Genomic DNA, 24,231 nt, shown 5'->3' on the forward strand with positions numbered 1-24,231 from the left:
GGTAGAAAACGGACACGAGGGGCTGTGGCAACTGGCAGTGAGAAAGGTCTTTTTACTGAAAATTCAGGTGCGTTGCCCACTTGTTGCTTTGTAGCAGATCATTTTCTCTCCATGTTTGTTACTATTTGTTGGCAAAATCAAAGTGCCTTAAGTCAAGAGTTTGCTTTGAAATCCACAGAGACTCAGTATCAGTTCACAAGGCATTTATTTACAAGTCTCATTGCATGTCCATTGTAAACTTAATATTGTAAATGTATTCAGATTCATTTACATGCCTATGGCTGCCTTTGATTAAACTTCTTCCAAAAACTACTCTTCGGATGCTGACTTGGTTTGAGTTTTAGCTTCTTCTCATCTCCTTTCAGAGAACTTGAATGTAAGTCGTTGCAGAATCGGTACCAAGTAGGTTCTGTGCTCTGCATTTATAGACTCCGGAGTCCGAGGCCTGAAGGTTCTCAATGACCAGCGTACCTTGCGGGTAAAGCCTCTCACTGCTGTGGGGCTTTCTTCCTGTTGCCTTTGAGAGCAGGGAGTGTCCTGGCGTCTCCCAGGTGATTTTTGGCTTGGGGACTCCCAAGGCTACACAGTGGAGCTGCATTGCTTCCCCTGTCCTCCTGAGCATGGACTGGGGTGGGTAGTTTATAATTCGGGGAGGGTAGGCCACAATCATCACTGGAATATTAACAACTGCCTGGCCAACACTGTTTTGAGCCCTACAGACATAATTTCCTCTGTCATGAGCTGTCGTTTCTTTGATGACCAATGTGCCATTTTCATGCAATATGTATTTTCCATTGACTTGAGGTCTGTCAATTACATAGCCACCTGGTGTAGTCCATTTGACATTTGGCTTAGGGACTCCATCAGACACACAATGCAGTGACAACGATTCCCCACTGGCACTCCTTACCATCCCTGGTTCGTATGTCAGAATGACTGGCTTTTGCCCAATTTCTAACAGGATGAGTTTCTCGATATATCCAACCTTATTTCTAGCTGTACAGCGATACTTTCCCGACTTGTTCCGAGTTGCTTTGTAAAGAATGAGAGAACTATTGCTTGCCATCAGATATGGGGAATTCTGTGGTGTATTAGCAAATTGTGTGCCATCGGGTAAAATCCAGATAATTTCAGGTGGTGGGTTCCCATCCACAGGACAGTTCAATGCTATGGACTTGCCGACCTGGGCAACTACTTTCTCGTTGAATGGATTTCTGAATGTTGGCCTTCTCAGCATTTCCAGTACTTCTAACTGCACCACCAGCACACTCTCTCCTTCTTCGTTCCGAACCACACAGGTGAAATCCGCAGAATCAGAAAGCCTGATATTCCTAATTTCCAAGGTTCCGTTTTGGTGGACTTTGATTCTGCCTCCATAGTGTGGAGCTTTGAGGAAAATATTGTTTGGCATGATCCATGTGACCTGGGGGGGTGGGGTCCCATCCGCTCTGCAGTCAAAGTGTTTCTTGGAGTGCTGAACGGCTGTGGCTTTAATTACGGTTTTGTTCGCATACAGACCATTGATTAAGGGAGGCTTAGAGACAATATCCAGTTTGTATATCCGACTGTCGTCCCCGCTAGGATTCTGAGCCACACACACATACTCCCCAGAGTCAAGTGCTCTCACTTTATGGATGGACAAAGTCCTATTGGCATAAAATGTGTACCTCTCATTGGAGAATGAAATGACATGGTTGGAAGGCAGCAACCAGAATACATTTGGCTTGGGTTCCCCAGTGACCTCACAGTCAAGGAAAGCTGTGTCTCCAGCCTTGATCCTCATGGTGGTCTGGGAGCTTTGCCTTATCCGTGGGATGGTTGTTAGAACTGTTAAGTGGACTTTCATTTCATCTTTCCCTAAGGTGTTCTGGGCAGAGCAGATGTAGTCTCCTTCCTCTGCAACCCCAACTTTGCTGACGTACAAGGTGCCATTGTGGAAGAGGATGTACCTCTTGGTCCTGGAGCCACTGTCATCAGCCTGTGCCACCGTCCCGTCTGGCAAACTCCAGGACACCTCAGGCGCAGGGGAGCCAGAAGCCTCACAGTCAACTCGGAAATCTTTACCGTGGAGCACTTGCTTCTTAAAATGCTGCTTGTGTTCAATTTTGGCAGGTGTCAATCTTAGGCGGACATGCATCAGGACCAGGTCATCTCCCATTTTGTTTCTTGCCACGCATAAGTAGTCACCACCGTCCTTTTCAGTCACTGAGCCAATAACTAAGGATCCATTTGGGTAGACGTGGATTCTGCTGTCCGTTCTAAGGAGAGAAGAGACAATGTGAGGTTGCAGTGGGGGAAGTCACCCTCTCAGAGACTGAAAGGCACATGTGAGGTTGCAGTGGGGGAAGTCACCCTCTCAGAGACTGAAATGGGTTAGGATATGGCTTAGTGGGAAGCTGCCCATTTCACAATTTTCAGACCTGAATTTGGATCTCCAGTGCCCACACAAGGGTTAGGCATGCCAGTGCACATTGCTAGCCCCAGCATGGAGACGGGTTTCCTAGAGCTTGCTGGTCAGTCAGTGTAGATGAAGAGATGAGTGTGAGGTTCAGTGAGACACTCGTAAGTGACTTGGGAAGCGATTATGGAGGACCCCAGTGTTATTTACTTCTGACCACCACCCATGAACACACCAACACGAACATGTGCATACCTTGCACAAACACATGAAGAGACTGAACACTGTCTCCCATTTGTACACATTTACAGACTACCATATTATGCAGAAATGGTCTTATTTATACATTACTTCCCTTCAGCCATACTAAGAGACGTCTGGCACAGTTGTACATCTTGTCACTTACAGTTATCTAAGCCAATTATTTAAAAAGCTTTGTAACAAAGCATAATTTGCTGAAGGCAGTATTATTTTCCAAATGGCCTTCAATCAAATCTTATTTATACAATTTTTAAAAACAGCTCAGTGGTGAGAGGGATGCTTAAGACATTCTGTATATCAAACAAATGGATCCACAAAAATAACATTTTCTGCTAATGAAGAAAAATAACTTACAGGTATGCTAATGCATAATGATACTGTTAAAATGTATTAATGAAACAACTTTTAAGTTAGTTAACTAGAAACAATATTTCCTCTTCCTGCTACAGAGGACACCAGGCTAGGACACATTAGAAGCTGAAGCACCCACTCACTGTCTGGTCAGCTGTAAAAGGTTCCACATTGGCCCTGGCACTGTGGACTGCTCTGCCTTACCCGTAATTGCCACATTTGATCACCAGGTGGCAGAGCCTAGCTTTAGTGCTAAGAACACGCTCAAGACAGCATGTGTATTTTCCCCTTCTTTTGACGTGATGTAAACAGACAAATGAAACTAGTTTATCAGTCTACATTGTTATCCATCCATCCATAGTATTACCCGTCCTCTCTCCTCTCCCTCCCTCCACTGTGTGTGCACACACACACTTGAGCAGTGAGGCCTAGCAGTGGGTGTCTTTACATGCTGAACCAAAACTTATTTTTAAACATTTATTCTTTTAAGCATTAAATCCTGACTGCAGTTTCTCCCTCCACTACTCCAGTGTGTCCCCTGACCCGCTTTCCCACGATTAACTCCTCTTTCCAGAGAGGGGAGAAGGAGAAAGAGAGAGGCAGAGAGAGAGGAGTGGGAGGGAAGGGAGAGAGAGAGAGAGAGAGAGAGAGAGAGAGAGAGAGAGAGAGAGCACAGATCTCTCAGAGATACCCATGAACATTGTCTAATAAGATACAATAAGACTAGGCACAGCTGGACCTGGCAACCCAGTAGAAGGCAAAGGGTCCCAAGTGCAGGTCAAAGTCAGAAATACCCTCATCCCACTCCCACTTATGGGAGCCCCCCCCCCAAGAACACCAAGCTACACAGCCATAAAGTATGTGTATACACACACACACACACACACACACACACACACACACAGGGCCTAATCCAGATCCATAAAGGGTCTACATTTGTTACCACAGTTTCTGTGAGCCTCTCTGAGCCCTGCTTCTCCGACTTGGTGGGTCATGTTCTCCTGGCACTGTGGACACCTTTGGCTCCTACAATTCTTGCCCCTCCTCTTCTGTGAGGTTCCTCTGGCTCTGCCTAGTGTTTGGATATCTGTATCTTCCCCCATCGGTTGTGGAACATCAATCCCCAAACTTCCTAATGAACACATTTTAAAAGCTTCTAATGCAGACTAGAGAAATTAGAAACATGCAGGCCAGAACAGCAGCAAGCATCTTCCCAGCCATCTGGCCATCCCAGGGCTTCTCAGGGTACAACCGATACCCACGTGAGCAGCCTCAAGTCACTGTCAGATGCAGAGCACTGTACAGAGAATAGTAATATGAGGAATGGCCTGTTTTCATCTCAAGTGCAGAAGGAGTTTCTCTGGGAAGAAACTAAGGTACAATTATGATAATGTATGAATGATGAAAATCATCAAGCACTTCATACAGATTTTTTTGTTTGGTCTCCAAGTATTTCTCCCACTCTATAGAGGAAGTCTTCAGCTTTAACTAGACTGAAGTAGAAGGAAAACATGTCTGGTGCCACACTATCACCTGTTAGTAACATCTCCTAATGTCTTCTAAAACCTTTTATTCTCAAATTTGTTTGCATGACTAAAAATTTTCAACTTGAATAGTCTGAAATACTTGGAGCTCAAGCTTCAAGACTGGAGTGTCTGAGAAGTGATGTAGGCTTCTGGCTTGATGGTTATGTGTAGCAGACACTAAGGACAAAAGCCCTAACTGTTGGTTCTTGACAGTCCCTCCCTTAAACTGTGTTAGCATTGTATGAGACCAGATCTACACACATTACTTGGTCTCTCTTAACAGGGACCTCAGTGCTTAGAAAAATTCTCAGGTTGCTTATGAGCCATTAAGTTTGAGACGCGGACTCAAATTTCCATGTGTATCACAACTACCTTAGAGGCTTCTAAGAACACAGAAGTCGCTGCTCCTCATTCACATTCTTGCTTGATATTAATGATATTGATAAAGAGGCAACCTTCTAAAAAGGCTGACTTAAAGTGGCATGCCACAATCTGATCTTAGGAGAGGGCTGAGAACTTCAAAGTATCCTTGAAGTGAAAAACGACAAAAAGAAATCAAACATCAGTTTGACCAGATTGTCTTTGCTTCAGCTGTCAACTTGACAAGGCCTCAAATTAAGTGAGAGTTTCAGTTGATGGATGTTTACCTACTACATGGGCTGTGAGTGTGCCTGTGGAAGACTGTTGATTGACGGGGGGAAACACTTTTTTGGGACACTTCATTCAACTGCTGTAACACACAGTCATCTCACATGGAATTTTCTCTAGGCCAGTTTACGGGTCAAGTCTCAACAAATTTTTAAAAATTGAAATTATATTGTATTTCTTTTCAGACAAATGAAATTCAACAAGAATGAAAAGACATGCAGGTAAATGGAAATTAAATAACATACTACTAAACGAGCAGAGGGTAATTGAAAAAAATAGAATGTTAACATTAAAATTGTACCAGATTGTGAAAATCTGTGTGATACAGCAAAATCAGTATTAAGGAAAATTTATAGCAAGATATGCAATTTTTAAAAAAAGTTTCAAACACAGAATTCTCAAGGACTTAGAGAAACAACACAAAAACAAAATTTAAAAACCTCAAATGAAATAAAAGTAACAGAATAATGAAAACTAAAAAAATTTCCTAAAGGGCAATGACATCTGTAGCCTTGAAAACCATCTCAAAAACTGTACATAGACTAGTAAAAAAAGAGGGCAGTCACATAGATCAAAACGGAAACATTATAACTACTTCCAGTATTAATATTAGACTCACTCAAGACAGAAGTCTCTAGGCAGACATATGAGGAATCATCTATGTTATCTAGACTAGGATAGGATCTGAGCATGACTGGAGAGGTTTTGTTGATTAATTGAATTGAAAAGACACACCCTAAATGTGGACAGTGTCTTCCATCAGCAGCAGTAGCAGCAGTGACAGAAGTCATCACATCATATTATCAAAACTAGAATTAAATACCATCTTTCTCCCAATTAGAATGACAATTACAAATAATTAATAAATAAATTTTTAAAATATGCTGAAAAGGGTACAAAGTGAAAGGAATTGCATACTGTTGGTTTGGAATATAAACTAGTACAGGCTGTGGAAGGCATTGTGGAGAACCCTTGAAAGGCTAAAAATAGATATGATCTAGTGATGCCACTTTTGGTTTTATATGCAAAGAAAATAAGATCAGCACACAAAAGAGATATCTGCATGTTTCTGTTTATGTGCCATTTATTCTTGCTAAGGTGAGAAATAAACCAGCCTAAGTGATTGCTAACAAGAGGATGGACAAAGGAAACATGGCATAGTATCACAATGGAATATTATTCAAATACAATGAGAATGAAATCCTATCATTTATAGGAAAATGGATGGGACTAGAGGACACTCTATGTTAAGTGAAATAGCCAGATACAAGTTCATAAGTATCACCTTTTCTCTATGGAAACAACAAAAGGCATTCTAAAAGTGGTGTCATTACTAGGGACTGGAGGTATGCAGGGGAAGAAGAGATGCAGAGGATTTGTATGTTCTCGGTGCATGTATGGAAGTATTACCGTAAATCCTGTTTCTCTGCAAAATCATTCCATGTTAATATTAAACTATGATATACCCATATGATCTAATGTGGTACATAAAAACATGGAATAAATTAGAGAAACAGACAGACAGAAGGTCCAAAGCAAGAGTGCCAAAGCCCTTTGACCTAATTCTCCTTTCTTGCTGGTGAGCTCCTCTACTCTGCTGCCTTTGCTGACATCAGAAGTCAGCTTCCTTGGTCTGTCAAATTGAACTGAAGACCAGGCCTTCAGTTCCAGACTAGTGTTACTGACCCTTAACTTCAGGGACAGTACAGCTAGTAAACGCTGGCTTTCAGTATTTCCCATGTGAAGACAGCCATTGGTGGGACTCCCTAACCTTGTTGTGTAAGCCAATCATATTCCCATACAGTAGACATTTATTCTACTGGTTCCTCTAGAGAACCCTGATGCTACAGAAACACAAGAGATAATTTTAAAACTACCATGAGTAAGTATATGGTAAAATCACATGAATTTCAGAAGTACTGAGCAAGTTCTGGGAAGCATACAGCCTACTAATACTCCCATCTAATAAAAATGCTAGGATCTCACAGCTGTACTGGTGTTTTATATGAATATGTAAAGAGTTACTTCCATTTCTTCCTAAAGAATAAATAGGGTGCCAGGAACTCTGGAAACATTCTAAACTAAAACACAACAATAAAAATATATTAAACCCACACCCATAATGAACACAAATGCAAAGTTTCTCAATAAAATACAAGTAAACTTAATTCACACACTATAATTTTTACTTTTAGTGAAGAGTATATGGTAAATATTAATTTTTATAAAGAGCACAGTAAAAAGATAGTATCCGGTAACATCAAATTCTTAGAATTTTGAATATATATTGGACTCTGAGAAGGTCTTAATTTGCCTTTCATAAAGTGTATTGTAAGTTTAGGAATGGATTATGAAGTGACTAAAGTGTACAGCATCTGATAAGAGGGTCCTGAATGAAACACAGCATTTTGTTCCAACACCTCAAAATTGCTAGTCCACTTTTGGATTTGGGAATTATGAATAACTTTACACAGTTAAAAATTTTAAAGCAGCTAGAAGAAAAGGAAAACCTTCTATCAGTATGTAGGCTAATAAGCATCTCCAATAGCTCTCAACTGTCCAAGCTGAGAATCTGGGCTGGAGTGAAACATGTGAGAGTGGTTTTGTATCCAGTGATGTCAGATGGAATGCCTTTCTTTAGCTGGAGTAGCCTTCCTGTGAATCTAGGTAATCCTTGAAGCTGCTGCTAGATTTTCTTTACCTCTTTCCCATTTTAAAAGTCATATAGTTAAGTAGACAAAGGAGATAATTCTAGCAGAAAATTCTTACCTGTGCCACTGATCGAGGACAGCTTTGGATGGTAACTTCCAGATTATTCTAGGCTTTGGATCCCCAGTAGCGGAGCAGTTCAGTAGTAGTTTCTCACCCAAATTCACCTCTGTCCATTTCTGAGAGGCAGTTTCTATCCTGGGGACTGTCTCTTGCTCTTCCACAGTAAGCACCACTACCCTTCTCTCAGAGCCTGAGGAGCTGGTGGCAATGCATTCATAAGTGCCCCTGACTGAAGGAGTGATGTTTCTTATGTACAGAGTCCCATTTGGATACAAGAAAATCTTGGAATGAGTCAACTGCAGTGGTTTCAGTTCAGTCCCATCATAGAGGACCCAGTGAACATTGGGCTGGGGAGTTCCTTTTGCAGTGCAGGGCAGTTTCAAACTTTCACCTAGAACCCCAATGATGGCTTGCCTTTTTTGTTCTACAATAACAGGGGGAGCTGTGATGACTTGTATCTTAACCAACACTGAATCCTGGCCCGAAGGGTTTCTGGCTACACATTTGTAAAAACCACGATCATAAAGACTCAGATTATAGATGATCAACGTTCCGTCAGGTGTTACCCAGACTTTTCTGTTTCCCTCGGGTGTTTCTGAGACCACTGTTCGGTTTGCAAGTATCCAGGAAATTGTTGGTCTTGGCATACCTTCCACTCTACACTTTAGTTCTACAGTACTTCCAGAATGAACTGTGATCTCCTTGACACGTCTCTCCAGAATCCTAGCAGGGTACGATACCACCGACAAAGTGACAGAAAGGTGGTCTGTGCCTAGTGGATTAGATGCAGAGCACAGGTACTGTCCACGGTCCTGAATACTGACCCTCCGGATGGACAAGGTGCCATTGGGATGCAGATGGAACCGGTTTTTCTGTGTCCCTAGGGATATTTCAAGTCCTAATAAGATGAAAAAAAATGACACAGAGTTCATCACCATTGCTGGACTGACAAAAATACAGCTAAACTGTTAAACTTAGTCTTCAGGTGGCTAAAGATGTTTTTCAACTTTTTAGTCACATACATTAACATTTAAAATCCAAATAGTTCACCATGGCATTTATGTATATATTTTAAATCAACTTTCAAAGTTATTTTTTGGCTTTAACATTTTTATTCATTTATTTTTTTATTTTTGATATTATATCATGATTAGATCATTTCACCCCTGCTCTCTTCTCCCTCCAATTCTTCCATGTATTCCCTCTTGCTCTCTTTCAAATTTATGGCCTCTTTCTTTAATTATTGTTGCATATATATTTGTGGGTTTATACTTTATAAATTATAAGCATATATAAATATATAAATAAAGTCTGCTCAGCCTAAGCAAACCATTTAATACCAGATAAATTGGTTCTAAAGGTTGTTTTAAAAGTGTTGTTTTAGAACAGCGTCTCTAACCTAGGCTGGCATTGAACTCATCCCTGTTGCTGGCAGTATAGGCATGTACCATCCTGTCTCGCCTTAACAGCTACCTATTAAACTTTCAAATATGTTTTATTGATGTGTGTGCATGAGCTCATGCATGCCATTGCCTGTGGGTAGAGATCAGAAAACAATCTGTGGGAGTTGGTTCTTTCTCTCTACCATGTCTGTTCCAGAGATTAAACTCCAGCCATTGACCTTGGCAGTAGGTGTCCCTTTATACATGGAGCTGTCTACTTGCTCCTCCTCCAAACTATTCCTAACACATCATAAAAATATCTTCTAGTCAGGGTGGGAGAAATGACTCAGCACTTAAGAACACTAGTTGCTTTTACAGAGCTCCTAGGTTCAGTTCCCACATGCCGGCCCACAATCATCTGGAATTCCAGTTCCAGAAAGCATGATAACCCTGTTCTGACCTGTGTTTACTCAGGCACATGTGTGCATATGCTCACATGCTGGCCAAACATGCATACACATAAAGGTTAAAACCGTCCTATTAGGGTTTAGAAAGGTAGTTCCAGCTCCAGGGAACCTGGTACCTCTGCATGCGCATGCACACATGAGCACACATGCAAAGTAAAATCTACAAAAGAATTTGGTTCTTTGATTGCAATCCTGAAAGATCCAAGCTTGATGTCCTTGTTTTATAATTAAGGTATTGCTAATGGTTCCAAATACCTGATGAGACTCTGGTCCAGTGGATGGTGGGCAGTGGGTCTCCAAAAGCCTCACAAGGAAGAAACACATCTGAATTAGTTGGAACAGTAAAGCTTGCAGCCTTTCCTCCAATGATTCTTGGTTTTTTCAATGTATTCTTAGGTAGAAAGACGTAGGGAAGGGGTTTGGAAGTTGGGTTTTGAACAGGTTTCTTATCAAAGACGCCCTTTTCTTCCTCCTGTGCATTCCAGAGTAAGGCGTGAGTGCTGGCCTCTGGAAAGTTGGGGTAGGGTGACATGCTTACTGCTGTCCTTTTGCCCTTTTCAATGGTTTCTGAATATGACTTGAGCTGAAATTTGTTTTTTGGCCAGGGAGAAGGGTTCTTCCACTTAGAATTCTGTGGTTTCTCTACTATGAGTGCTGGCATAGGAGTGGAGGGAAACAGATTAGAGGAGAGAAGGTCAGTGGTTCCGATTATCATCTCAGGATTAGGGCTAGCCTCTGCTAAGGGTTGTTGCAGATCTGTTTTGTGACTTGAATATTCATATATGGTGACCATTTTATTTGACATTATCTTGAAAGCTGATGTGAGTTCACTGTCTGTAACCACACCCTTTGTAAAGGGAGGAGTGGAAGGAGTAGGCACTGGGGGCACCCCACTACTAAGGGGTAATGGTATGGCTGAGCTTCTTTTCATTGTGGTACTCTCCTTTGATTTGCTCAACAAAGTGGTTTCCAAAGCTGTTGTATTTCCCAAAGTCTGGGAGTACTTCTGGGACAGCTCAGTTATGCCCCAAAGAGAAGTTGCTGAGTGATAAGAAACTGTACTTATAATTCTGCCATTGTCTTGTAGTGGGGAATGACTGAAAGCCAAGGGAGTATCAGCTGTTGTTGGAGCTGAGTATGTGCTATAGCCAGAAATCTGCCTGGGGGTGGTACTTGGGTCTTTCCTGTTCTTCCGAGGCCCCTTTATTTGGTTCTTTGCTTTTTTCGGTCTTCCTTGTTGGCTTTCAGAGATAATGGCAGATGCAGTAGGCATTGTCACTGTGGGGGTTTCCACAGATAGGAAGCTTAATGTACTAGATCTCTTGCTTAAGGTACTAGGAAGTACTGGGGAGGAGTTGGTGAAGAGCTGCTCTTTCCCTGCTGAGAGACTCCTGGCACCATGTACTTCAGTGCCATTGTCCTGGGTGGCAGCCATTGTTGCAGACAAAGCTGGCATCAGACTTGCCAAGAGAGTTGTAGAATGTGAGGGGAAACCATGATCTGTGGGTAAAAGAGGAGCTATTTGGGGAAGCTTTGTGGTTGTGTTCTTTCGTAAACCAAATTGATACAGATTCTTTAACACCCCGTCTTTTGTATGATTGTTTGCAAAGATTGAGTGCCAGGGAATTTTCCTTTTTGAGAATTTTGTGCTTGTTGCTTTTGTTGGTATTGAGGATTTGCTGAGGGGACTGGAAGATAGTGTTGTTACCACTGAATCTTTTCCAGCTTGGATGATCCTAGTTTTGCTCAGGTGACCACTATTGTCCACAGGAGTTTGTTCCAGGGATACAGATGCTGGCACAGAAGTCATGGCTGCTTCACTGGCCATCACGTCGGCACTTTCACCTCTGAAATATCTTGTGGTGGTTGTTGTCTCAATATCTACATTTTGTGTGTCCTTAAATACTAATGATGGTTTCTTGACCACAGTGGTAGACTCTTCTGCTATGACCCCAACATTATTAGCTTTGTGGAGGGTACTGTGGGAAGAACCTGGAACTGACAGTGTTGCAGTCGTCACTGTGAGCCTCTCTGTGGAAGAGCATGTCTGACACATTCCAGGGTGCTCTGTGACTGAAACCTGACTCATGTTTCTATTAGCAGGTCCCTTGATTGCTGGCCTCACAATCTTCTGTCTATGTCGTCGGAGAACTGGGGTTCTATGTGGGCTTAAAACTTGCCCTCTGCTCCAAACTGTACTCTCTCTTCCCAAGTGCCTGGACAAGGGGAACTTACCTGTACTGTTTTTTCTAGGAATGTGGAATAAAAAAGAGGCAGTGGTGTGTGAACCTGATGGGTGATTGGAGAAGCTAGGGTCTTCAGTAGTGTGAGAAAAGAGGTCACCTCTGCTAGCTCTGCTGACTCCTGTTATAGGTATCTGGGACCCATAACTTCCTGTTGGAGTTACTGACTGCAAGACTGTATTGACTTTGCTGGTGAAGCTAAGCATGTTGGTATGGCCATAGGTAGCTGTGGTCCCCCCTGTTACAGGATGTGTACTTTGGGAAAATGCTCTTCCTACCTGAGCAGAATCTTGAATTTCAGCTACTGATGGAGAGAGAATAACTGGGTTTTGGTTGCTTTTATCTTCTATTTTGCTTGCTACAGGTGGGTTCATACTCTTTGACACAGCTGTACTGTCAATGAGATTAAGTAATTTGAAATCAGGAAGGTACTCAGATTGTACTGTTTGTGGATTCACAGTTGAGAAGACTTCTGTGCCAGAAGCTATCCTTGTCACAAAACCATGATTTACTGGTCTAGAGTCTGCAGTTGGTGACCTTTCTGGGACACCAGAAGCCTTAGTTTTCAGAACTAGGAATTCTTCATCTGGAGCAATCATGCCCGAGGCATCTTTTTCCCCATCAGTGAGTTCCACAAGGGGAATAGCCAGTGGCACTGGCTTTACTGTGGTATTTTCTTGCTTCTTTGGCACAGAATTCTTTTTTGCTTTTTCTAAAAGTGCTGCCCAGTGTTGGGGGTCAATTCTCCGAGCAGAAAGAGGGCGCTGCCTCCTATGTTCCCTGAATCGCCGGACTGTGGAATCGCCACGCCGTCGATGTATTAAGTCTCTGTGTTTGTTTTTCTTATGTATACCAGAGACTTGTTTTCTAGCGTCTGCCCCTGTCAAAGCTGATGCAGAGAGTTTCAGAGATGGTGGCTGCTTAGGGGGAACACTAGGATTGGGTTCTCCGAGTCCAGACCCGTCCGACTCTTTATCATGCTCAACTGTTCTTTGGCCTTTCGTTTGGATTGAAACTTGAAAATTGGAAAATTCAGCCCCTGATGGGTTGGCTGCTACACAGCGGTAATGACCTTGATCTTCTGGCATAACCTGTAATATTCTTAAGGTCCCATTGTTAAGAATTTGCCTGTCTCTTGATGACTGAGAGAACACCGTGTTCCCTGGAAGAATCCAGCTAATAGAAGCATCTGGAATACCAGTGGAAAGACATGGAAGATCGAGTGTCTCACCCGTAACCACTGTGTGCTGAACTCCATTTTCGTGTGTGCTTTCTGCATACGGCTCTACCACAGTTATCCTGTATGTTAGAATATCTGCATCAGCACCATTGCTGCTTATACAATGGTAAAGACCTGTATCAAAGCTATCGGCCATCTGGAGTTCCAACTTCCCATTTTTGTCTATTAGGATTCGCCCATCCTCACTAACATAAGGGGCTCTCACTTTACTCCCATCAGCTAGAAGCCATTCCAAGTGAGGTGAAGGGTCACCTTTGCCTGGGCAGTCCAGAGCAATAGTGCTGCCAGCCAAAACAGTATGTTCCAGTTTGGTATTGTTCATCATCAGAATCATGGTCCATTTGAGTTTCACCAGGCTCATCTCTGCCTTTGGTAAAGTGATTTGAGCATCAGTGGAAAATTGGATGTGTAATGTGTTAAGTGTGGTAGCAGTTCTGTTCAGCTGCAAGAAAATTTTTTCTTGTTGAAGCCAAAAAGGATCTGCTCTGAAATCAGCCTCTATGTTGGTAAAAATGTCTTCGGGCATAAGAACCACCTGTTTATATTTGGAAGCCAGCGGTGGAGTCTCAGTAACCTGGGGCTTCCTTTCTAATGCCAGAGGAGAGTCACTATATAAAGCTAGAAGTTGCCACACTGGCTGGATGTGATTATCATCTACCCTGCACACAAGATTTGTTGAAAATGATGTATTTAGCATGATGTAGTCATTTTCTTCAGAGAATGCAACTGGCAATGTCCGTGACGGCTTTTGGATACTACAGACCACATTGGCCTTATTTCCAGACAGGTCTGTCATGTTCAAAGACAAGGAGCCAAAAGGTGCTATAAAATCTTGAGGTGAAATGGAGGCAGATTCATTGTCCTCCTGAATAGCCAGGCTCTTTGACTTCAGTGATGGATCAATGGTTGGCTTTGAACATAGAAAAGCTCCAGATGGTACCATGGTAAAGGGTCTGCTTTTAGAGATCCTAGGGTTCATGCAAAGGGGACATTGCTGAGGGCTGGAGGGACTTCTGTCCTTCTTGCATTTTATTATATCTAGAAAAAAATCATAACTTAATTATTTTAAAAAGTTTTGGTCTCTTTATAAATTAGCACATGAATACTTTAAAGAAATATTTTTACTAGGACTCAAAGCAGCAATTTTGAAAATTTCATATTTAATGACTGAGTTACTATGTTTTATGCTTCTGAAATAATTTCTAAAAACATATTACCTACACATCATGCTACAGGTATATATATAATATCCACAGATATGGGGGACTTATTTGTCTGATTCACAGCTGCATTTATTATGCCTAGAAAGACCGGGATACATAGTTAGTACTTGATAAAAATTGGTTGAATGAAACATTTCCTTATCTAGAGAATCAAAATCATAAGCTTTCATTCAACACTTAATAACACTTTAGTTCCTCATGCCAAGGTTCTAGGACAGCTGTGGACCTTTCTTTATCATACTTTAAAAGGTAACCCTGCTTAGAAACCTCTAAGACATGGGGTAGCAGTAAAAAGTGCAAACATGTTTACGTTATTCAAAAGAATAGCTTATGTTCTAGCTTAGTAGAGAGAGGGATGGAGAAATGCAGACAGAAAGAGGAGAAAAAGATGCAGGCAGAACCAGCTAATAAGATATGAGTTTTGATGGTACATGGAAGGTCGTTTAGGTGGACAGTTCGTGTTTATTTAGTGATGGTCCTGTTAGATGAGGGGTTTTCCGTAGTGGAGAACCAAGTTTAGTTGGGGAGGGGAGAGACTGAGTTTGCAAATCATACACTAGTACACAAAGGAGTTCTGTTTCAGCACCGAGATGACATATACTGGGCATTTTAAATGATACCCTGATGCGCCTATTTTTTAAAAGCTGATCACTCAATGCTAGATAAGAGTTATAGAGTTTCCTCTGAACCAAAACATAGTCACATCGTCTGAGGTTTCCATGCTGTCCCATATACATACCATTTGTATGCCATTGCTGAACACAGCAAGAGAAACATTAGATGTCTTAGATGTAATTCATGAGAACAGCTTCACACATGTGTGGTTCCCTTGTAAAGGCCTAAGCAAGTCACTCTGAACCCTTTAGGTGTGTTTCAGTCCTCTCACCTGAAGTCAAGCATGATCTGAAAATACGGAGTGGAAAGTTCCCCCAAATAAAGCTAAATTTGAAATTGCATGTAGTGCTGAGCACCCCAATGAAATCTCATGCTGTTTCTGTCAGTTCCTCTCCTGTACACACGGAAGATGCCCCATGCTTAATGGTGTCTACATAGCAACCTCAAGCATCTTGTGAACTCATGGTATCATAGTGTTTGTGTTCAAGCCATCCCTTGTTTATTAAGCATGCTCTCAGACACAGGAGCAGAAGTGCAGGCACCACACATGCTGGAGACGAGCTATGGCCGTGGCTCCCTGCAGAAGAAACTTCCCAGTTTAGGAAAGTAAAACTAAAACAAGATGTTGCAAACACCTGTTTGGAGTTACAGGATTTATGGTGAGAATGTGGCTATGAAATTAGAAAGAAAGAAAAAGAAACTTGTGTTAATATTGTAATGTGTTTTAAACTTCAAATGTTAGGGCCATGGTGTACAGAGATAAGCATGGTACTGTTTGGTACGACTTGTGGTTTTCTGCATCCACTGCAAGTCTGGAAAGTATCCTTCATGGATGACAGAGCTCAACTATACTGTGTGCCACATGATCTCACAGTCACTATTCACATTTGACAAAACTGCAAAGGAGGTAGGTAGGATGAAAAGCTTCCTCCAATGCCACCCGGCACTCACTGGGAAGCTGTGTACCTGTGTGCGTCCCTGCTGGTCACTTGCCCTGAGTCTGACCCCATGAGGCTGAGAGCACAGCCAACTTCATTAAACCCCATCAAGAATTATGCCTGGACCAGAGCTTTCAGGCCCCATCCCCGAGTTACTTCATCCCCTTCACACCAGTTTCCAGCATCATACAAGTGCTTTCTATTTCCCAGGTCTGTCATTCAATGCCAAGTCAATGGTGTGAGCTGCCTGTCTACCATGCCTAGTGCCATTGCATTACACACTTCGTGAGGCCTGGTTGGCACTTATATGCAAGTGTCTGCCTGCTTTACCTCTCCCGGCACCCTCCACTTTCCTCTCTCTTCAGCACTCACCATTGGAATGTCTTGTTTGGATGCTTGCCTTCCCATAGGACAGTAAACTCTGTTGGTTGATCTGCATGTCAGATCCCTAGCTAGGGGATGCCCAAGGAAGATGCAGTTCAGGAAAGACAGAGAGAAAGGAGGAGTCGGATAGAAAGATGAAGGGAAGGAAACACCCACGAAGGTAGGCAACTGGCAGGACTTCAATTCTGCTACACATATTTGTTAATTTTGCTACACTATAATTTGGCATTGTAAAAATGTTACATACATAGACAAACATAGGAGCAGAGCAGTAAGACTCAAGTTTTATATCTGTGAACAATGCATGTCAAGAAAATGGCGAAAGTCTATATTTATACAAAGGCAACACCAAGAGGTTTGTGTGACCTAAGAATGAAAAATGCAATAAATAACCCTGGGCGGCAGCACGTGCAGAGAACCGGGCTCACCTGGGGAGAGGCTTCAGATTTCGTAGGGTGTATGAAAAGAATGTAAGGATAAGGGTGATTTGATTAATTGATACCTCTTTTGAAATGATCAGTAAGCCAATACATGCACAAGAGAACCTGTCATTTAGACATGACTGAAAAATGCTTGCAGTAACACGTTTGTCTGTATTTGACATATATGTGTGTGCATATGCAGCTATGTTTGTGTGGTCTGTGTTTGTGTGTAAATATATGGCAGATATGTACATTGTATATTGGCATATAATACATATACATACCTTTTAATATATCTTTATACACACATGTTTGAGACAGAGCCATGAGTAATTAATAGTTAGATGGTGACATTATTTCTTTTTACCATCTAAATGGCTATATAATAACAGTTTAACAAAAAATATCAAGTACATACTATGTCCCAGATACACTGCAGAGGTTAAAGATAGATAAACCAGACATAGCAAAAGGTAGCCGGCATTTTATTCTATAAATTAATTCTGTAAGTCTGGTATGTTCATTCAAGAAAGGAAGCACAGGCAAACTACAGGAGCAGTGAGGTCCTGACTCTCATGCAGATGCGTAGATGAGCAGTGTGACTCCCTCGTGGTTGTGTTGAGCAGAGCTGCCATCCCAAAGCACATAAAGCAGAGAAGGAAGGGAAGAGCTATAGGCAGAGGCAACAGGAGAGTTCCGAGCTGGAACACAAACTGCCTGCCTGGGAAGGGGTGGGGCTGAGTGACTTCAGAGAGTCTGAGGACAGGCCTGGGCCATCCTAGAGGACCTGACAGTTGGGCCAGTCACCATGGGCTTGATTTTGTAAGCCACAGATGAGCCATGTTTTCACAGAGAATGGTAGTAGAGATTGTCAGCCTCCCAGCTTCCCATTATCCCACTGTGGCACAAACACAGCTGTGGATGTACACAGAGTTCATTGTCACTGGTCATTCTAGGGGCTTTGTTTTCTGCATCTACATTGTCTAGGACTTCCCATTACAGATAACACTCTCCCAGCCGACTCCTATTTTTAATTAGTACTAAGAAACAAACAAGATAGATACCTGAGTTTCCCTGTATCCACTCAGACAACCACTTTAAATGGCAGTCACAGGTCCATGGGTTTCCATGCAAATAGAGGCTTTCTAAGTTTGGCATATAGGAGACCATTTCTCTTGGGAGAGAGGTCAGGTAGTTATCAGACAAGTATAGGTACTTAATGAAAGAGATTTTAAATATCTGGAGATAGCTTAATGAGACAAATGTGTCTGGGTGGAGCTTTGTGAGCCGGTTTCCTTCTAAATGTACCAATCGGAGCAAGGTGAGCCCATAAAAAGCCTCAGGGTTGATAAACTCAATGTTGTTGTGATCCATGTGCAACCGAGTCAAGCTCCTGAGTCCATAAAAGGTGTCCTTCTGAATTATTTGGACTTTGTTATAGCTCAATTTTAAGACCTGTAAATAAAGATATGGACATATTTGTTTTCTCGAACTTTCACAAAGAAAAGTTTATAAATAAAGAAATGTGTTGAGATTAATCCTATGAAATGTGCATACATCACAACTCAATTCAAACAAATTAGTTGCCAACTAAATGTGACAATATTAGAGAAATTAGAACACACACAAGCAGTTGTAAATATTAAGAAATTATCGCTAAAGAAACAGATGTCATGGTTATTTTTAAAGCCTATTTAATCTTTAATTCTATATAAGAATGACCATCATGACCTAGTGGAATAGGACATACGGGGTACATCGAGACAGGATTTGTCACAGTGACAGCTACTGAGGCTGTGGTCAGTGCACAGGAAGGGCTTGATTCTTTTCTTAAATGTCAGAGCACAGAGTAATGCAGTGCACTGTGGAGTTTGTGTGCACGCGTCCACATCTTTCCCACTATCTCTCTTACTGTTCCCCCTGTGCCTCCCTTCTTCTCCTAGATTGCTTCACTAAGTTGATTACACTCTTCTGCCTACTTCTGTGTATGGTGAAAAAGCATTAGTAATAATAATGACAAATAATAATACAAACAATAAGCTTATAAAACAATTTAAATACATTTCACATGAGACTGTTGATGGACTTTAATTTCCTCCATTTATAATATCTTTATTAAATTATAATTCATGTGTAAAAACTGTTTTGTTTCTAAATTTTAGTGGTTTTAGATAGCAAAGAGTTTCATCATGGTGTCTCCATGTGCACTGATCATTAACTTTGCTGCCGTTTTCCCTCTGCCTCTCACGAGTTCCGACTGTCTTCCTCTCAGTCCTGTTGGTTGTCATCCTCCCTAAACAATTCCTGCTTTTATGTCAATATATTAACATATATAGATGCCACCCACGAGAGAAGCCATGGTATGTGACCTTCTTTCTGTTACCTCTTTTTCTCCCCCATGGCCTTCCGTTAGGCCCTTCTCAGAGCACAGCACACTGATTCTTAGAGTATCCACAGGGTTATAACTACATCTACCTCAACTATCTCAGCGTAGGAAATTGTCTAAGAAATTATCATCTTTTCCCCAAATTAAGACCAATCCACATCAATAGTCATTTTTTTAATCTTTTCCTTATTCTAAGAAACATCTGTTTTCTAAGGATTCATGTATTTTAAACATTTCATATAAATATAACGATACAATACGTGGCTTTTTTGTGCCTGGCTTCCATCACGTAACCAAATGTTTTCAAGATGTTGTAGCATGCACCAACCCTTCATTCCTTCCTGTTTCTACATAGTATGCATGCTACACAGTTTATCCATCCTCAGCTGGCAGACATATGGCAGGCTGTGTTTCTCAGTAATATGAATTTAATTGAATCCAAATTGGAAGCCAAATAACTTTGAACAACTTTGAATGTTTCATTATGCTTCAGAATTCATCAAATCCCTTTCTGATTAGTTTCTGATCCTTTTTAATTATTTCTAAACATACTAGTTTTTAAAAGAACAGAAAATACTAATAAAAACAATAGCTTGGTACTAAATTGTAATCTCTTCAAAAACGGATTTTCTAGAATCCCAACACCCCTTATCAATTAAAACCAAACTGAACATAGGTGGAGAGTTTCATGCAGGATAAATGAACAATTCCTCCTAAAGACACATATCCCAAATGTTGTCTGATGTACCTAATCAACATCATCACATACAGACATACCACGCACCCTATGTCCAAACACCAGACATTGCTCTGGTTTGATCTCTCACGTCTCTGTCATCAGTGGATATTTTTGCTTTGGTTGCTATTATGTGATGCATGCAAATCATGATGACTATTATGAAGCGTATGTACTTCACTGTGCTTTTCACCAACAGCAGCGTTGCTTCCTTAAAGAGTTGAATAGTTAGAATTAGCTTCTCAAACGTGTCAAGGTTATAAGCAGGGAAAGACTCCGTGTGCAGTCTCTTTTGTTCTTGCCACTCTTATTGTTAGAATCATCTAATCCTTTAGTTTCGCACTTAGGTGCATGATAACTCTTACAACATTGCCTTCATTTATGGGAATATTTGTATTTTAGTTTGAAGATGGCAGAGAATAAACAAGTGAAGAAAACTGTAAATTTGTAACGGTTTATAAAATGTCATGTGTTAAAGACTGTCCTTACATTAAGGGATCACATTCTATTTCCGGACAAACAGGTAGAAATACCTTTTATAGATACATTTTAAAGGGTTAGTAATCCCTGAAAATTGATTTATTTTTCCTTCCTTCTCCCCTTTCTTTCTTTCCCTCCCTCACCTATCTCTTCCCGCCTTCCCTTTCCCTTGCTCCCTCCCTCCCTCCCTCCCTCCTTTCCTCCCTCCCTCCCTCCTTCCCTCCCTCCCTCCCTCCCTCCCTCCATTCTTTCCATTTTCTTTCCTTCTCTGTGATTTCCTATCCATGGATGAGTGGAGACCAGATGTTGACTGTTTTTCTTTCTTTCTTTTGTATTTTTTGATGCTTCCCACATTCATTCTGAGTCAAGTTTTCTCACTGAATGTGGAGTTCACTAATCTGATAGAGCGCCTGGCCAATGAGTCTCTGGGATTCTGATATGGGTGCTTGCAGATGTTTGCTTCCATGCTGTGCTTTTAGGTGGCTAGTGAATCTCCAAACTTAGGACCTCATATTTGTGTAAGCATCTTGCTCAGCACTTTCTTAATATTCAAAGTTTCACATAAAATCGCATTATAGTTGAAATTCTTCCTTGATATCTGCCTCTAGTTGAGAGAATACTTATAGACTGTATCCCAAGGGGATAGGCAGCTCTGAGGTATGCCCCACAGTCCCACGTCTCTCTGAACCCCATCACCCTCTACCCCTCTCACCTGCAAGGACTGCAAGCCTGAGAAGGTCTTGTCGCTGATGCTGTGAATGCCGTTACTGTGCAGCATAAGTAACTCCAGTTTGCTCAAGTTATAAAAGTCATTTTCTGTCAGTCTAGTGAGGCTGTTATACCTGAAAAGAAATCATTTTAGGCTTCAGATGAGTCTGTCAGTTAAAGTTCAAATGTCAAAGCAGAAACAAACAGAAGTTCCCTTTTTGCAGCCATGTTCCCAAGAGATTTTTCAAACACTTAAAACGTTCCGTTTGGAATACTGAAACAGAAGCTCACGTCCCACCCAGTCCTTGCAGCTCCACCACCGCTCTCCCTGTTTGCAGACGTGTATACAGGAACTAGCATACACTTCAGCCTTCCATCTTTTCGTGATCACTGAGACCATTCCCTATGGCACCATCGCCTCCCTCTCTCAGGCAGAGGTAATTAGTGGTTCAGAAGCCTGGGAACCTAAATCCACAGGGGTGTGACTCTGAGCTCAGGCCTAGATTACACCCTGGGTATAATCTGGAGACTTTCTATTCTCCATTTTCCTCAGCTATAAAGTACAGATAACAGAATTTAGTCCAAAGGTGCTATGAACACCAGTGTCTTCGTGAGGGTTGTTATTGCTGTGATGGGATGCCGTGACCAGTACAAATTGGGGAAGAAAGGATTTGGCTTATACTTCCACATCATTGCTCATCATTGTAGGGAGCTAGGACAGTCACTCAAACAGGGCAGGAACCTGGAGGCAGGAGCTGATGCAGAGATCATGGAGGGGTGCTGCTCACTGGCTTGCTCCTTATGACTTGCTCAGCCTGATTTTTTTTATAGAGCCCAGGATCACCAGCCAAGAAATAGTACCACCCACACGGGTTAGGTCCTGCCCCATACATCACCAATGAAGAAAATGCCCAGCAGGCCTGCCTATAATCTGATCTTATTGAGACATTTTCTCATTTGAAGCTCCTTCCTCTCCAGTGACTGTAGCTTGTGTCCAGTTAACAGAAAACTTGCCAGCACAATGAGCAAATGAATACATGCAAAGTGTTCAGCCCAAGGCTCCTCCCTTAGTGGGAGAACATGATGTCAGTCTTTACTGTTGGTGATTGCTTCTAAGGCACTGGGTATGCTGGTACAATCCTTGTTGCATTGTACTGAGTAAATCGGACCTGCCTCTTTATTACCTCCTCCTAATGTGAATAATAGTTGTTGGCATACTGTAGGTACTCACCAATGCCACACAGGTGATGGTATACCCCATTACTTGTGCATGTATTCATATAAACAATTTTTCATATAAACCTTCAAAATATCACCATTATTTTTTCAGACTTAGTAAGTCAAGTATTTTAAATAAGCCATTATTTGCTGGGCATTTATAAATCGCAAAAGAAATAGTGGGATTTGTTTTTGTTTTTTAGCAAAGAAAGACAATTCCTCTTGCTTGATACCGTAACAATGATTGTTAACAAAAACTGCATTTTTTTTCCAGTAAAAATTTATTCAGGATGAAGCTGCCCAACAGTTATGAGGCTTCCAAACAACTAAAAGGGGCTTCAAGTTCTAGTAGAAGACTAATGGGAAAAAATGTTGATTATCTCCACAATGTAAGGTTCTTATGAACCCATTTTAGAAGAAAACTATTAAAAGTAATCATAGGTGTTTGGAGGATAGGGTACCAGGAAGATCAGTGGTCCCTCTCTGAGAAGGGGGTTAGGCAAGGTCCACATACCCTAAATTTATCCGTTCCACATTGGCTGGGATGCCGTCTGGGATGGAGACCAGGTACCGAAATGTACAATGCACCTCTGAGGGCACATAGCAGGTACAGCGGCGAGGACAGGCCCTGCTCCCAGGAGTGACCAGCAGGCAGACAGCACTGAGGGAGATGAACAAGTGGCTGACTTCCCTGCCTCTCACCTGCATCCTGAAAAGACACCACACAGAGTTAAACAGACAGTCCGAGCAAAGTCTTAGGTACCCCGTTCACAGCAACTCTGGGAATAATTGGGGATATTTTCTTTAAGTGTCATAATCCGTTAATTTAATTCACAGCTTTTTTGTGGCGAAATAGACTTTTAAACATGTAAATATGCTCCTTACAATTTTTCTCCTTCCTCAGCTTCTTCCAGATCCTTCCCAACTTCCTATCCACCCAATTTCATGTTCTTTCTCTCTGTCAAACAAATTAAAACCAAAACAACAACAACATCAACCACAAAACAGTGAGAAAAAAAAAGAAAATAGCACCAAAAATATACACGGAGTCAGTTTTGTATGGTCAACTACTCTTGGCCGGAGGCCTGTCCTGCAGTGTGGCTGTTCTCCACACTGAAGTCCCCTCTCCCAGCAGGCAGCAATTGCAAATGGCTTCTTGGATAGTGGTGGAACTCTGTGTCTGCTTTCCCTGCTCTGGCTGGGATGTCGCCCTGGTTTGAAGCTGTGCCTCCTTCAGGCTGTGGTTCCATGAGCAGACAGACATTACATGAGCTGTAATGTGTTCCCTCACAGCACCTGTGTTTAGCTCATTGACTCCTTCTCGCTGCTTTCTCCCATATCCCACCCCCAGACAGTTTGTTTCTGCTTTCTTATCTTATCACATGCATGCCTATATACACATGTACAGATTAGAACAGTATATAATCAAATAAAATTCTAAGCACACATGTGCAGGTACAATTGTAAATCTAGGTTCTACTTATAAGAGAAGCTACATTGTATTTCCTTTTTGAGTCTGTCTTATTTTGATAGGCGGATTGATTTCTGGTTGCATCCATTTCCAGCAAACGTCATGATTTCACTTCTTCACGCAATCCGGTTGTACACATTTCCACATTTTCTTTATCCATCCATATTTTGATGGCTATACTAAGCTGGTTCCACATTCTTGGCTGTCGTGAATAATGTAGCAATAAATGCTGCACACACTTGTCTCTGTTCCATACCCTGGACTGGCAGTTCTAGTTTCAGGGTGGGTTTTTTTTTTTTTTTTTTTTTTTTTTTTTTTTTTTGGATATTTTATAAGACCTGCAAAAAATTCACACACACCTC

General features: G+C 41.7%; 1 protein-coding gene across 1 annotated transcript; it reads right to left on the reverse strand.

The window, feature by feature from the left end:
- Window positions 1–361: 361 nt before the first annotated feature.
- On the reverse strand, window positions 362–23,106 carry IGSF10 (immunoglobulin superfamily member 10; the record flags this gene model as incomplete). The annotated part of the gene is made up of 6 exons (XM_080929249.1): window positions 362–2,258; window positions 7,954–8,854; window positions 10,061–14,326; window positions 17,935–18,325; window positions 21,185–21,314; window positions 22,913–23,106. 6 exons carry the CDS (start codon window positions 23,104–23,106, stop codon window positions 362–364), a joined length of 7,779 nt encoding a protein of 2,592 aa, XP_080785375.1.
- Window positions 23,107–24,231: the final 1,125 nt, after the last annotated feature.

The sequence above is a fragment of the Micromys minutus genome, assembly GCF_963924665.1.
Source record: "Micromys minutus genome assembly, chromosome: 15".
Classification (NCBI taxonomy): domain Eukaryota; kingdom Metazoa; phylum Chordata; class Mammalia; order Rodentia; family Muridae; genus Micromys; species Micromys minutus.